Source organism: Otolemur garnettii, unplaced genomic scaffold, assembly GCF_000181295.1.
Source record: "Otolemur garnettii isolate 467f Iridium unplaced genomic scaffold, OtoGar3 scaffold00090, whole genome shotgun sequence".
Lineage (NCBI taxonomy): Eukaryota > Metazoa > Chordata > Mammalia > Primates > Galagidae > Otolemur > Otolemur garnettii.
The window spans coordinates 7,910,889-7,925,453 of record NW_003852485.1 but is presented as its reverse complement, the minus strand read 5'-3'; the positions used below and the strand labels follow the sequence as shown (position 1 = coordinate 7,925,453).

The 14,565-nt window shown below is 41.8% G+C and overlaps 1 protein-coding gene across 1 annotated transcript in view; it reads left to right on the top strand.

Annotated features, from left to right (window-relative positions):
* LRP2 (LDL receptor related protein 2) overlaps positions 1–13,870 on the top strand; it is a 198,596-nt gene extending 184,726 nt beyond the window's left edge. The window contains exons 72-80 of the mRNA XM_012808457.1: positions 2,433–2,552; positions 4,627–4,717; positions 6,011–6,078; positions 6,268–6,388; positions 7,265–7,394; positions 8,729–8,830; positions 10,381–10,488; positions 13,455–13,526; positions 13,709–13,870. Coding sequence (XP_012663911.1) covers positions 2,433–2,552; positions 4,627–4,717; positions 6,011–6,078; positions 6,268–6,388; positions 7,265–7,394; positions 8,729–8,830; positions 10,381–10,488; positions 13,455–13,526; positions 13,709–13,870 — 974 coding nt within the window. The remainder of the gene's footprint in view (positions 1–2,432; positions 2,553–4,626; positions 4,718–6,010; positions 6,079–6,267; positions 6,389–7,264; positions 7,395–8,728; positions 8,831–10,380; positions 10,489–13,454; positions 13,527–13,708) is intronic.
* The last annotated feature ends 695 nt before the right edge of the window (positions 13,871–14,565 follow it).

Sequence of the window (14,565 nt, the reverse complement as noted above, 5' to 3'; positions counted from 1 at the left end):
AAATTTACTAATAGAGACATCTTAAAATTGCTAAAAAAAAAAAAAATAAATAAAATGGTCAGTCATAGGCTTTTCTCCGCCTTCCTCTGGTTCTAATATTCTGAGTTCTGGGCCGGCTGCATCAGGTTGCCTGTATTCTAATTAATCCTTCAGCAGGGTTGGAGCACAATGAAAGGGAAAGGAAATTTTTTAAATGAAGAAAGGAAACAAACAAAAAGAACTAAGTTCTATGTCAGATTCTCTCTTCAGCGTTAACCTGGACATCTGTTACTTCAATTAATCTCCCAAATCTTATAAACACATTTTATTCTCATCTCAAATAAGGAATCTGAGGCTAATTTAATAACTTGAGTGAGTTTTAAACTCTCAAATGAAATGATTTTTAGGTTCAGTTCTATCCAACCCAAAGCTCAGCATCTCTGTTTTGGCCCAGTGGTCCATATGCTTAACTCCCAGGTTGAATTCTCTGGCTCTGTGGCCTTAGAGAAGTCACTGCCTTCCCATCCCTGTGTGTGAGTCTAAGTTGCAGCCGGAGATCCTTTGATATTCTGAGACCCTGAATTAGCCTTGGCAAATTGCAACTCAGAGCTGAAGTTCCCAGGAGAGTACACTGGTGCCAAAGGCCTTTTTCTAGGGAGTAGTTCCCTTATTTTGCTAGTAGTGATCTCTAGCACCTCTCTCCAGCCCCTCTCCAGAATACCCAGACCCTCCCCATACAGTAGTTCTTGTATCCTAAGTGTTCTTGAAGCTCTCACGGTTGACAGTTTTGACAGTTTTACATGCAAGAGAGGAGAGCAGGGCACACTTAGAGAGCACCCCTTACCATGCTAGCCCCTATGGAGAAGGCAGAGGAAAGTCTGGAGACTACCCCCTATGGAAAGACATCTTAACCGGCAGAAGGGCCCCTTTGGAAAATAATGATGGAGATCGAGGCCAGAGCCCCAGCCCAGCTTGGCTAGATTAGCATTTACATTGAACCAATAGTTGTCAAATTTTAGCATGCATCAGAATCATCTGGGTTACTGGGCCCCTTTTGTGGGGTTTCTGATACAGTATGCCTGAGATGACCTAAGGATTTGTATTTCTGCCTGTATGTTTTTGTTTTTTGTTTTTTTTTTTTTGGAGACAGTCATACTATGTTGTCCTTGGTAGAGTAGCATGGAGGATTTGTATTTCTAATAAATTCTCAAGTGATAATTGATGCTGCTGGTTCAGGGACCACATTTTGAGAACCACTGCTCCAGTCCTTTGCTACTCAAACTGTGGGTCATGGACCAGTAACAGAGGGACCCTTTGGGTGCTGGTTAGAAATGCAGGCTCTCAGGCTCCCTCTCAGACCTTCTGAATCAGAACTTGAATTTTACCAAGATTCCCTGGGTGACTTGTATCACAGTGAAGTTTGAAAAGCTCCATTCTGGAGAGCTGACAAAATGGGATAGATTTCAACTGAGGTTTTTAGAATATGTCTTATTTTATAGCCATACTTTGTCTGTGGTTACATTTTGGATCAGAGAGAGTCAGAATCACAGAATTTTAGGCTGAGAAGAATTTTAAAGATCATATAATCCAGTATAACCCTTAAATAAATCATAGTATCTGCTAAGATAAAATTCATAAGACTCTAGACCAGCATTTCTCAAACTGTGAGTTGCAGGAACTGTATTAAAGGGTCATGGCATAAAGAAGGTTGAGAACCACTGCTGTAGACTTTACCTAAAGAACCTTTCATGGTAATACTGGAGCTCTATCTCAGACCAATTTAAATCTAAATTCCCATGAAGGGGCATCAATATTTTAATTTTTGAATAGCTATCAGGTGATTCTGATGAATTATAATCCTAAATTCCCTTTTCTTGCAAATAAGAAAACTAAAACCCGCAAAAAACTTCTCCCTTTGGAGGGTTGGGTGGAAATCACTTACAGGCCATTTATTGTGTATGACCTATCCAGATTTGCGTAATGATGAAGCTTGATGTAATATAGGGGTCTCTCTGGTGTTTTGAGCCATCTCAAGTTTTTTAGCACCAATTAGATTTTGTGTTTAGGCAGTGAACTAGGCAAACATCCACTTTCCACACCTGTCAAGGTAGTACAGATAGTATAGGAAGGTTCTCAACCTTTCTAATGCCACGGACGTTTAATACAGTCCAAAGGGGTTGTGGCCCACAGGTTGAGAACCGCTGGTATAGAAGATGCGTGATAATAGTGTGAAAGGTACAGAAATAGAATGGAGGGCAGAGGAAGAGACTGTGCTGCTTTCATGGGGTGGCAGAGTTGCTAGTGTAAATGAGGGTGAGTAGCCAGATGACGTCGGGGCGCTGCCTGGACTCTGCTGTCGCCTGACAGAGCCATGCCCAGTTGCTGAGCATCCACTTGGTTGGGGTGTGCACTCTCAGGTCAGTACCTAACTGCTGTTCTCATCCTGCTTTCAGTGCCCAACCGGTGTAAAAACACCTGCAGCCACCTTTGCCTGCTAAGGCCTGGAGGATACAGCTGTGCCTGTCCCCAAGGCTCCAACTTTATAAAGGGCAGCACCACGGAGTGTGATGCAGGTAAGGGCACTACCCAAGCAGCCCAGGGGCTTGGGGGGAGCTCCTTAGCCACTTCAAGAGCCCAAAGAATCCCTGCACGCTGGGTCCTTCATTGAAGAGAGTGGGGATGGCTGGAAGGAGGGATGAGAGATGTGGGAAACCTCAGGGCCAAACAGAACTTAAGGTTGCAAAGATATACATCCAGTGCTCCAAAATCTAATGTAGTGTGGTGTTATAAAGACATTTTGAAGAGTTTTCCATGAGGCCTGTTGACCCTAAATGCACCTGATTATAACGGGAGCTCTGCGGGGGTGGGGTTGGGGGTGAGGGTAGGGATGACACTTGTGATGAGAGGAGCCAATGTAGAGGGGAGGCCTAGAGGATGGTCACTGTTTTCCTCACATGCTCACTTCAGAGTTCTGACAACTGAAAAAGGGCCATCTTTTGAAAGGGGCCTTAAGTTGTTGGGAGATGAGACTGGAGTAAGGAAGCAGTGGTTTAATTCTCACCCCCAATTCTGTGTGTGATCTACTTTTGGCAGGAAATTTTTCAAAGACTCTTTTAAACCACAGAGTTAATAAGCCATGGGGAATAACTATAATCCTAAGTAACTAGTATCCTGTGCTTGAGGAGCACATTAAAAAATCATCCTGAAGTTCATTAGCTGTAGATGTTACGGCTCACACCCTTAGGGCTTTCTCCCAGTTTTAGCTGGTGGGGAAATGAAGAAGCTTAACCACCTTCTACCACCAGGGGGAGCAGGCACTTAACCAGGCGCTACCTTTGACTTGGCACAAGTAGACTCAAAAAGAGAGTGAACTCAGAAAAAAGACTGCTTCCCTTCCTCTCCCTTCCCCTGTCTCCACGCTTATCCCCAACACTACTGGGGAAATATGGCAAGATTCCAATATTTTGAACGAATTTGGGATTTTGAGCTTTTGAGATTTGTTCTATGCTGTAGCTGGATCATTCTGACATTCATTGCACTCTCACATTGTAGGAGAGATGATGTCAAAATTGTCACCTCATCTACTTCCTCTTACTCAATATTTTTGCCAAGTGGTTTATATTAAGGTTCTTGTGTAAAAGAGATTTAACCAAAGTAAGCTACTAATGAAGTAATCATTCCATATAGTGCCTTGGGTTGACATATTAGTTAATTAACCAATTAGGTCACTTAATATAACTTAGTGCCAACTATGTGCTGGGTACTGTTCTAAGTGCTGGATATAACAGGAGGGGACAACACAGACAAATCCCTACACTCACTGAGCTTATATTCTAATAGAGCAGTAAGTAGAGATGCCAATAAATATTTAATAGGTCAGGCAGTGAAGGCACTGTGGGAGGAAACTAAAGCAGGGGAAGAGGGGTGAGGACGGGTTGGGTGGAGTTGCTCTTTTAGGTGGTGTTCAGGGAATGCCTCTGATAAAATGAACTTAGAATGAAGCCCCAAATTGAGGGACTGAGTCAGGAGGATATCCAGACTCCTCAAATAAAATGCATGTGTGCTAAATACTTCCGAACACCCCATCAGGCACCCCCAGGGAGCATGTGTGATAAGCCGGGCCCAGATGGCAGGCCCAGAGCAAGGGCAGTTTGGGGGAACTTAAAAACTGAGATCTCCCACTAGCTGCTTATCAAGGATCTGTGTATCTGCAGCTCTGTGTCTTTTGGCTGATGAATTATTGATGCTTTGGGGCCTTTAGATGAAGTTTGAAGATATACCTACTTTAGACTGTTGATTTTCACTGGGCTTATGGAGGAGAATGCTGGAAACTTCAAATGAGAATGAGAACATCTGAAATTCCTTTACCACAGGTTCTTGTAACTGTTGATGTATACTCTGGAGTTTAGCACTCCTCCATGGTGGAGAGGGGTGCTACACATTGCCCCTTTCTTTCCACTAAACATACGTTTCTCTCCAAGATCTTGTCATTGACAAGGAAATTCATTTGACTTAAGGGGAGGTATCATTTTGACAGGGAGACTAACTAGCTATCCAGCCTGCCCCCCATCCCCATCCCAGGGAGGTGTGTGTGGTGCTCTGCTGAGTCTGGCTGACTAACACTTGCATGGCTTTCCCTCTCTGCAGCCATCGAACTTCCTATCCCCATGCCTGCCCCATGCAGGTGTATGTATGGAGGAAATTGCTATTTTGAGGAGAAGGACCTCCCCAAATGCAAGTAAGTCTGAATGAACATCGAGGTCCAACCTGTAGGTCTTGCCTCTTTGGGGGGAATTTGAGTCATTTTTAAAGTAGCCAGGAAAAGAAGTTCAGGAGCCTTGCCGGTTCACTAGTTTTTGTATTTTAACCAGCTTGCCCTCTGTTGGGGGAGTCCTCAGAGAACTAAGGCAGTGCTTCTCAAACTGTGATACACAGGAATCTCTTGCAGTTCTGGTTCAAATGCCTACTCACTCACAGAGATTACACATTTCTCACAAGCTCTGGATGATGCTTGCAGAGTCACTGACCACACTCTGGGGAGTAAGGATTTAGAGAAATGGCAACAGCATCCTTCTACTTGCCTGGTATTGTTAATTACAACAGCACTGTGGGTGAACCCACGATGAGCAGAAAGACTGGGTTAGGCCGGGCATGTGGCACATGCCTATAATCCTAGCACTTTGGGAGGCTACAGCAGGTGGATTGCTTGAGCTCAGGAGTTCAAAACCAGCCTGAGCAAGAACCAAACCCAGACTCTACTAAAAACAGAAAAACTAGCTGGATGCTGTGGTGGACACCTGTAGTCCCAGCTACTTGGGAGGCTGAGATAAAAGGATTCCTGAAATCTGAGAGCTTGAGGTTGCTATGAGCTATGACACCATGGCACTCTACCCAGGTGACAGAGTGAGACTCTGTCTCAAAAAGAAAAAAAAAAGGGAGAGAGAGACTGGGCTCAAAATTTGGAGAAAAGATGATTATACTAAGAAAACTCTTAACACAGAGCAAGATAAATGGGCGACTTTAAAAAGTATTTAATGAAAGCATAGCGAAGGAAAGAACACAACCATTTTTCCTCTCCGAAGAGAAATTGGACAGATAGACATCAAGAGGTTTATCCGACGAGGCTGACACTGTAGGTACCACACCTACGCCGCTGAAAGTGAATTTCTAAAGTCAGATCATAGTTCTTTCTGCTCATCATCTTTTGGTAGAATAAGATGAAATATAGATAAAGCTGAGCATTGTGTTGCACGCCTATAGTCTCAGCTATGTGGGAGACTGAGGCAAGAAGATTGCTTAAGCCCAGGAGTTTGAGGTTGCTGTGAGCTGTGATGTCATGGCACTCTTGCCTGGGACAACAGAGTGAGATTCTGTCTCCAAAAAAAGAAAAACAAAAGTCATGCAGGATACAGCATCTGTTCATCATGTAATTTACTCAATCAAAGCTCTTGCTACCTCAGGATCTGCTTAGAAAATTGCATAGAAGCCTAAGAAGGTGACAGCTAGAAAATGATTTTCCTTTCCCTTTCAGGTGTCTGAGTGGCTACACTGGAAAATACTGTGAAATTGCTTTCTCAAAAGGCGTGCCTCCAGGAACAAGTAAGTTTGAAGAATATGAGCAATTTGGAATACTCATGGCCCCTAAACTGAATGCTGTTGGTGAGGTTCTATGTAACCCAGTCTCTTCTTTGAAGAGTGCATGGGTCTAGCGTCCAGCTTCTACCAGGCTTGTTGGCTCTTGGGTGTCGTTATATTTGCTTTTTTCCTCTTTCTCTTCCTTTTTTGAAGCGGCAGTGGCCACGCTATTGACACTTCTCTTGATCATCATAATTGGAGGTCTGGCAGTTGTAGGATTTTTCCACTACAGGAAAACCGGCTCTCTTTTGCCTGCTCTGCCCAAGCTGCCAAGGTGGGTTCCATTACATGTAATATTGATGTTCAAAGCCTGTGTGATGTGGCCCATGTGAATAACTTTATTTTCTTTTTAAGTTAAAAAAGTACAATACACAATTCACCTTTTCTGCAGTTCAGAAACAAAAAGTAGTGAGGATTTAAAGCAGTCGTTTCAAGTTTCAACTTCTTAATTGAGTGCTTCTCTGCAGCCTGAGTGGCAGTGACATTTTAGAGTCCACACGGTTGTGCCTGCTGCCAGGAGCTCAGGTCAGACTGGAGTAGAATTAGTTGGCTGGGTGGTAGCCCAGGCTTTATTCCTGTAGGTGCCTGATGGGTTGGTTTTCTCTTAGATCTCAGGGTTCCGGATTGTGCATTAATGTGTCCAGGTAGCTAAGGGAACTTACTACCATGTTTGACATGTGTAAATTTAACGTGAGCATTTCATTTAAGTAAGATTTAGCAATGTGGAAAAAGGGTATTGTTAGCTGGGTGGGATGGCTCACGCCTATAATCCTAGCATTTTTGAAGGCCCAGGTGGGTAGATTGCTTGATTTCAGGAGTTCAAGACCAGCTTGAGCAAGAATGAAACCCCATCTCTACTAAAAATAGAAAATTCTGGGCATTGTGGTGCACGCCTATAGTCTCAGCTACTTGGGAGACTAAAGGAAGAGGATTGCTTACACCCTGGAATTTGAGGTTGCTGTGAGGTGTGATGTTATGGCAGTGTAGCCTGGGATAACAGAGTGAGACTCTGTCTCAAACAAACAAACAACAAAACAAATTATCTTTAAACTTACTTAGGACCTTGATTTAAAAATGAAAAAATAAAGAAAGGAACTGTTGCAAAACATTAAAAAAAAATAATGACGCTATTTTGGTTACTTCATTCCAGCTTAAGTAGTCTTGTCAAACCCTCTGAAAATGGCAATGGAGTGACCTTCAGGTCAGGGGCAGATTTTAACATGGACATTGGAATATCTGATTTGGGGCCTGAATCTGCTATTGACAGATCAATGGCAATGGTAAGTATGATTTCAAAATGATTATTTAAAGGAGATCATTTTAACTATTAATTAAATTAACCTAGAGAATATTGAAATATAGTAGTAGGTCTTTCCGAACAAAGTCTCCACGTCAAGTTAGGAAACATTAGGTTTGTTGCAGAAATGTGTCTAAAAACATTAGCTCTAAGCCACAGTAGTTAGATTGGAATCATAAACAGGCTTCAATTGAACTGGAATCTTTTTTTTTTTTTTTTATTGAACGGTAACTATGTACATTAATGCACTTCTGGGGTACAGTGTGGGGTTTTCACATGCAATCTGAAATACTTCCATCAACTGGTCAACACAGCCTTCATGTCATTTTCTCAGTTATTGCTTTAAAACATTCACATTCTACTCTTAGAAAGATTCACCTGTACCCCTATAAGGTAAACCTCAGAAGTAATCCCTCCAAACTCCCTCCCTCCACCCATTACCCCCTCCCTTCTCCCTCCCCCCTCCCCATATTCTTAGGCTATTTGGTTATAGCTTGAACTGGAATCTTAAAGAGTTTTACAGGTTTTGGGGGGTGTGGGAAAGAACATGGTATTTTGTTTTTATTTGATGTCATTTTGTATGTACAAAAGGAATAAGAAAATATATTTTCCCATCAATGTATAGTGATGGAGTAAGCTGTGATTTTTGAATCAGTGTTGGTTCAAACCTCAGCTCTGTCACTCACTAAGTAGGTAACTGTAGAGCTTCACTGTCCCTATCTGTAAAATGGGTACAAAAATACCTCCTATGAGGATCAAAATAAATATTTTATGAGAGGACTAGCATAGTCTTAGCACAGAGGGAGCTCTCTATCGTCAGTACTGAGAAACCACTTTCAATATTTTGTCTCTCCCCTAGTCTTTCATTTTTGGCCTTACATGAATGTACAATAGTATTATTCATTCTTTCTTCTTTCTTGCTCTCCTTATTCTTCTCCTTCTGGCTCCTCTTCCACCACCACTGTTTTCTCTGTTACCTAGACCCAAACCCTGAGTGAGTTATTTATATTAAGGGGCCATAGAGAATGTGGATATAGGAAGAATGTTTCCATTACTTTGAGTTGATGAATTAGTACATTTATGTTACTTTGAATAATGATCTGCCATATGGAGATCTTGTGTCTTGCTGGTTCTGGCGCTCTCTCTCTCTCTCTCTATATATATATATATATTGTTTTTTTTTTTTTCTTGCAAGTTCCCTTTGGGTAACTTTGGCCTAGCACCTGACATACTTCCAGACATGAGGAAGGTACCTTTCTCTGTATATGAACCAGTTTGGTATGGTATGATCTCTCTCTCTCTCTCCCCTCCCATCAGAGTGAAGACTTTGTCATGGAAATGGGGAAGGAACCCATAATATTTGAGAACCCAATGTATGCAACCAAAGACAGTGCTGTCAAAGTGGTTCAGCCAACCCAGGTGGGAAATCATCCAGTTACTTGGTGCTGGATCTTGTTCTGTTGAGCAATGCTCTCGTAGATTCTCTTAACCTTCCCTCCAAATGGAAGGAAGTGCAGTGAGTGGTCCAGGCCTCAGCTGCACTCTCTGCAGTAAGAGTATGACCTGAGGACATAAGCCTTCAAAACAATCAGAATCCTGTACTGGTGCACAGTTGCTGAGGTTTGGCAGCTATACCAACAGCCTTTTTCATTTTGAATGGTGTCAGAGGGAGAGAACTGAGTCCATTCAGAGGCTTGGTAAGCACGGTGCATGACACACCACAGGATATGAGGGAGTGCAGGATTGTCAGGTTGATACAGGTATTTGGGAGACTGGGTCTATTCCCTGGTTCTTACTGTAACACAGGCATGTGATTTGAGATGGGTTAAAGGGCTTAGGGACCTTGTATGCTGCTTTTTCCCCCTACTTTTCTCAAAAGTACCCCAAAGTTGATGAGCAGATATTTAAATTTCCTATGGTGCTGCCCTGTTAGTCATCTTTAAGAGGAAATGGGACATGAAACAGAAACATGGATGGAGGGAAAGAACTTTTTATCAGGTCTACATCAATAGCCCTCCGCCACTCTCAGTACTTGTCCACGGAGAACCTGTCTCTGTTGTCAAAACATCAATAGCATCAGCGGCAATGAATAATTTTCAAAACAACTAAACTTCTTTTAAGCTCAAGATATGGCAGATTTTAATATATAAAATAGAAATGTTTATTTTTGAAATAGCTTTCTTAAGATTGGAGATGCTTGAATCTTGAAAGCATTTTGCCTGATCCTTTGATAAGTGGGTAGCAAAACTTAACATGATGAAACAGATATGCCATTTCCTTTAGCATTTTCACTTGAAATAAAATGAAGCCAACTATACAAATAAACATAGACGTTTGAGAAGAAATAAAATGGTGATTATGAAAATTTAGGAAAAGGAGTGAATTAATCTGCCTTGTAAATTATTATATATTCATGGTAATTTGAGCTTAAGAGGGAACCTTAGAATTATACGAATGTCATAGAAAAATGCATAGAGGAATATTCTATTATACCTGTTGTTTCAAAAATTTAACCTCTTTTTATCAGTCTTGTAAAATTTTTAAGTTCTAAAGATATGATTTATTAATATCCAAAGAAATTATTAAGATCTAAAGATAGGATTCTTAGTTCACCAGTGAGTTCGGAGAATTATTCATGCTGTTATTCTAGGACTTAGCTCCCAGAATATTTTTTATATGTTTAACAGTAGGAGTAAAGGTACAAGTGTGACCAGTGAGGGATGTGTTTGCTTCCCGGGATGAAGGCATGAGATGACTTAATGGCTGGTGCTCTGGGGTTGGGGGAGGTGGGAGTGGTGTTTGGTCCTGGCCTACTGGGTCAGTTTCATAGGAAAAATGGCACCTGACTGTGTCTCCTGGGGGAGAACAAGGTAGTGAGAAGAAATAAAGAGTGATAACAAACTTGATAGCACATCTGTTTATCACTGAATTCTTTCAAAACTGCATAAGGGCCTTCAATGTGTCCACAGGTGACTGTATCTAGAAATGTGGATAATATGAATTATGGAAGTCCCATAAGCCCTTCTGAGATAGTTCCAGAGATAAAGCCAACTTCTCCGGGTGCTGATGAAACTCAGGTAATAGTTACTGACTGCTGAAATGATGTGAGATTTGTAAAGAACTTTAGAATGGCTGGGTTGTCATTACTGCTAAACAAACTGGGGAGACCCCACAAGCTGATAGATCCCATGATATGTGGGCAGATAATTTTTTTTTTTTTTTTTTTTAGACAGAGTCTCATTCAGTTGCCCAGGTTGGAGTAGAGTTCTGTGGCATCATAGCTCACAGCAACCTCAAACTCCTGGGCTCAAGTGATCCCAGGAGTTTTTGCCTCAACCTCCCATGTAGCTGGGACTACAGGCACCCAGCTAGTTTTTTTATTTTTAGTAGAGTCGGGGGTCTACCTCTTGCTCAGGCTGGTGTCCAACTCATGAGCTCAAGCAGTCCACCCAACTTGGTCCAGGATTATAGGTGTGAGCCACTACACCTGGCCAATCAGAATTTTTTTTTTTTTTTTGAGACAGAGTGTCACTTTGACACCCTTGGTAGTGTGCCATGGTGTCATAGCTGACAGCAACCTTAAAGTCTTAGGCTTAAGTGATCCTCTTGCCTCTGCCTCCCAAGTAGCTGGGACTACAGGTACCCACCACAATGCCCAGCATATGTTTTAGAGATGGAGTTTCGCTCTTACTGGGGCCAGTCTTGAACTCCTGAGCTTAGGTGATCCATGTGCCTCGGCATCCCAGAGTGCTAGGATTATAGGCTTGAGCCACTGCACCCTAGCCTCAATGAAGATAATTTTTAAAGGAAATCATAAATTGAGAAATTTTCTACCCAGTAAAGCTACATTCTGACATTGCATTGGGAATAATGTTCCTTGTGACGTGGGAGACTGTGTCTCAAAGAGGAGCAAACAGACTTCTGGATTCAGTATCTTCAAACCAGGGACATTTAATATGAGATACTGGCTTAGTATAAAGAAAGAACTCAGTGTGTCAGAGACAAATATAAAAGTCTCTTTATGTGTGATGCCATTTTTCTACACTGTGCATCTTTATTCCTTTAATAACGTTATATTGTTCATAGTGTTTACCTATGTTTGCCACTAGATGCCCTTAATTTACATTGCCTTTATCCATCTATCTGTCCATTCATCATCCATCTAATTGTCCAACCAATTGTTTAACCAACGTTATTGCCCTCAAAGTGCCAAGCATGGCATTTAATACTGGAGATTAAAGAACAACAGACCATTGGATGGAGCTTCTCTGCCATGCCTGCAGGCCTCTTGCACTCTGTGGACTATTTGGTCTGCAAAGAGAAATATATCTGATGTAAATATTTCACTAGTTTTAATGGATACATGTTTGACCTCTGAATGCTGAAGTCCTCAATGCTGTTCCTCACTGGGGGTGATATTGGCACACTGGGTAGGGCAGTTCTGCAGCACAATCCCTGTGCTACCAGGGATTCCAGTATTCCTGGCCCCTGTCCGCTAACTTCTGATCATGTCTCCCTCGATTCAAAGTGGGCTCAGGAATCACCCCAAACCCCAACATGCATATGTGTACTTCCAGTGGAGAACACAAGGACCTGGAATGTCTGCATTCTAAGATGCTGTGACCACGTTTGTGAAGTAAAGAAACAAAACTCTTCTTCCCAAAAGTTGCACTGACATACATGGGATCTCCCAAGGAGACAAAACTGAATCACCACACCATTTCTCTTCTGAGTAATTGCTTAACTCCAAGCAGCCATTCCATACTGAAGACTTTCAGCCTGTCCCACTCAACTGGCAGGGCTCTGACCTGAAACTGTCCTCGTCCCCTTGGTGACACCATGTACAGGGTAGGCACTCACTTAGATGTGGGCCAGAGTGAACAACTTCTATAGTTATGTGCTCCCCACTCCTTCACTGGTTGGTCCCCTATTTTCACAGAGTGAGAGACACTCTGTAAAACATGGGGGCTACCTCAGCTCCCTGTTGGGGGAAGTTGTCTGTTCCCTTCTGCCAGGTTTTATCTGTCAGCCAAACCTGTGACCAGGACTGCAAGCAACTTCCCAGTAATGAGAGCTGGGGAGTCCCCTCAGTAATCATTGCCTGGTCTTCCACCTGCAAATCTGCATGGGACTCAGCATCTGTAAAATAGGCATAACAATTGTACCTACCTCAAAGGGCTGTTAAAAATTTGTAATCAGAAACTTGCAATACTCTTGGAATAATCCCTGATGCAGAGTAAGCACGCAATAAATGTTAGTTGTTTTTGTTATTATTGTGATTATAGGAAGAAGTGATGGAGGAAGAAGGGATACTCCTGAGTTGACCGAAGGTTAAGACATTACTTTAGAAAATAAGAGTTACTAATTTGACTTTTCCTCACAATTTTTGGCAGCCCTAGAAACTTCTTTTTCTACAGATGCATCTTGTTTTATTTGTTCTCTTGGTACTGAAGTTGTCAGAGTGATCTGTTTGTCAAAGCTTGTAGATACTGTGGCACCAATTCTGCAAACTATAAATTCCAAACCAAGGAAATATTTTGAAATTATTAGGTAAAAAGAGCCCAGAGAGTTTCAGTTATTTGTCCATGTTTACAACATGGGCCAAATCATATGGTCCCAGGTCCCAAATTGCTTTGTTCTTTAGTGAGAAGAAACTTTAAAACACAGGGGGAGGCACGGCGCCCATAGCACAGTAGTTAAGGCTCCAGCCACATACATCAAGGGTGGCAGATTCAAACCCAGTCTGGGCCAGCTAAAAACAACAATGACAACTGCAGCAAAAAATAGCCAGGCATTGTGCTGGGCGCCTGTAGTCCCAGCTGTTTGGGAGGCTGAGGCAAGAGAATCGCTTAAGCCTAAGAGTTGGAGGTTGCTGTGAGCTGATGCTACAACACTCTACCAAGGGCAACATAGTAAGTACCAAGGGCAACATAGTAAGACTCTGTCTCAACAAAAATAAATAAATAAATATAACACAGAGGGAAAGAAACTGTCAAAAAACATGCCATGACCGAAAGCTTTTTATTTTCCCCTTTTTATTTAGGTGACAAAATGGAATATCTTCAAACGAAAACCTAAACAAACTACCAACTTTGAAAATCCAATCTATGCAGAGGTAATTTGTAATGATTTTTCTTGACACAGCCATTCTTTCTTGGGCGTAATTTGCCTAGTTAGATTGGACATACACTTAGATTTTTCTGAGCAGATTAACCACCATTAGTCTACTTCATGAAAAACTCTTTCTAGTCACGTGGAGGGAATAAATGGCTGATTTCTGTTTTGTTGTGGTTCTAGATGGAGAACATGCCAAGGGAAAGTGTTGCCACAACCCCACCTCCATCACCTTCTCCCCCTCCTAAGATTTCTTCAAAAAGAGACCCAACTCCAACCTATACTCCAACAGAAGACACTTTTAAAGACACCGCAAATCTCGTTAAAGAAGACTCTGAGGCATAGCTATGCCAGTGATTTAGGGAATAATTGGAAACATACTTTTGCACATATATTTTTACAAACAGATGAAAGTTAACATTTAATACGTTATAAAAATATATATATATTTTTTCCCTGTTTGCCTAGAGTTGGAACTGTCTTGTGTGCCTTTTTTTTTTTTTTTTTTTTTTTTACTTATGCCATCTCATATTTTTACAAACGATTATCACAATGTACTATATGTATATCATTGCACTGAAACTGTCTGGAGGTAATGCTATAAATATAATTGTACATTTGTAAATTTTGGAAAGATTAGCACATTACTGAATTTGTGAATAAAAGTACCTACTGCATTGGTCGGTGAGCATTACAGTAAATGATCTAATGAGGAAAGGAATTGACTCGGGGCCTTTAGCCTTGTCTAAAAAAGAGGCACCACGCATATTTTCTATGAAGTTATGCAGGAAAGGAATCCAGGCCCCACTATTGGGCCCATTTTTACCATCAGCACTTACTAATGTTCAATATTATACGTCAAGTTGATTACTAGGTTTACTGATAGAGGCCACTGTGTGTTGGAGAGATATGTTGCTTTGACTGTAGACACCTCAGGCAGTACCGGAGGTAGAAAGTGCAGTTCAGTCTCACCTTTCTGCACGTTTGTGTTGTCTAACCAGAGTGTTCCACTTCACTTGTGTTCCCTCACTAGCTGCCGA